The 1,108-nt window shown below is 67.7% G+C and overlaps 1 protein-coding gene across 1 annotated transcript in view; it reads right to left on the bottom strand.

Moving 5' to 3' along the window:
- COL7A1 (collagen type VII alpha 1 chain) overlaps window positions 1–1,108 on the bottom strand; it is a 31,390-nt gene that overhangs the window by 28,161 nt on the left and 2,121 nt on the right. The window contains exons 6-11 of the mRNA XM_027769288.1: window positions 1,069–1,104; window positions 864–993; window positions 649–765; window positions 419–565; window positions 216–332; window positions 26–144 (exon numbers count right to left, since the gene is read on the bottom strand). Of these exons, the coding sequence (XP_027625089.1) occupies window positions 26–144; window positions 216–332; window positions 419–565; window positions 649–765; window positions 864–993; window positions 1,069–1,104 (666 nt within the window). The remainder of the gene's footprint in view (window positions 1–25; window positions 145–215; window positions 333–418; window positions 566–648; window positions 766–863; window positions 994–1,068; window positions 1,105–1,108) is intronic.

The following is a 1,108-nucleotide window of genomic DNA, read 5'->3' as shown; positions in this document are numbered from 1 at the left end:
GGACCAGGGTCGCGGGTGTGGCCACCTCACGGCCCTCTAGGAGCGTGTAGAGAGTGAGGCGGTACTTGGTGCCCGGCCGCAGCCCATCCAGCTGGTAGCGGGTCACGTCCGAGGGCAGCACCACCTTCTGAGGGGGCTCCACACCTGCAAGATGACAGGGTCAGGCCAGCCGAGACAGGCCCTGCCCCTGCCCACACTGCTGCCCCTGCACTGACCACTCTCACGCTGCCACTCCAGCCGGTAGCCACGGGCCTCAGGCACCAAGTTCCAGGAAAGGAGGATGGAGGTGGGGCCCAGGATGACGGGGCGCAGGGACTGCTGGACGACAGTGTCTGCCAGGGCACACGGGACATCAGTGGCCTCTGCAGCCTGCCCTGCCTGCCCACCCCAGCCTGAATGACGTGCCCAGCCTCCTCACCAGTGCGGGCAGTCAGGGACGTGGCAGGCCCCACACTACGGCCAATCAGGGTGCTCACGGTCACCTCGTAGTCTGTACCGGGCTCCAGGTCACGCAGCCACAGCGACCCCTGCCCGGGGCCCAGCTCCTGCTGCTGGGTAGCTCTGCCTGCATGGGGTCCAGAGGGTCAGTGAGCTGTGCAGGCTCAGGGCTCCACGAGCTCGTCAGGGGTGCCTGCGCCTCTCACTCACCACTGAGCGCCCGCCAGGTCACGCGGTAGCCCGTGGCACCGGGCACCCTCCTCCAGGCCACCAGGAGGCTCTGGGCTGTGGTGTTCTGGACAGTGAGCTCTGGCCCGTCCAAGGCGGCTGAGGAAGACCCCACCAGAGGTTAGCAGATCGGAAGTGGGGCAGGGTGGCTGGGCGGGGCTTAGGTGAATGGGGTCAGAGGTCAGCAGACTGCTCACTGGTCCGAGCTGTCCCGCTCACGGCCTCCCCAATGCTGTTGGCGTAGAGGGCAACCACGGTCACTTGGTACTCGGTCAGCGGCCGGAGACCCTGCAGCCGAACGCTGGTCTCGCCAGCTGGGACGTTCACCTGCCCGGGGTCAGAGGTCACCTCATCTGGCCCAGCCAAGTGCCCCGCCCCCACCTATCATTCCTGTCACCCTACCTCTCGCCGCTCGCCCGGCAGTGGCTGGCCCAGCCCCGTC

Source organism: Tupaia chinensis, unplaced genomic scaffold, assembly GCF_000334495.1.
Source record: "Tupaia chinensis unplaced genomic scaffold, TupChi_1.0 Scaffold149184_1, whole genome shotgun sequence".
Classification (NCBI taxonomy): domain Eukaryota; kingdom Metazoa; phylum Chordata; class Mammalia; order Scandentia; family Tupaiidae; genus Tupaia; species Tupaia belangeri.
The sequence above is the reverse complement of the archived record's forward strand: the minus strand, read 5'-3'. Positions and strand labels throughout refer to the sequence as shown.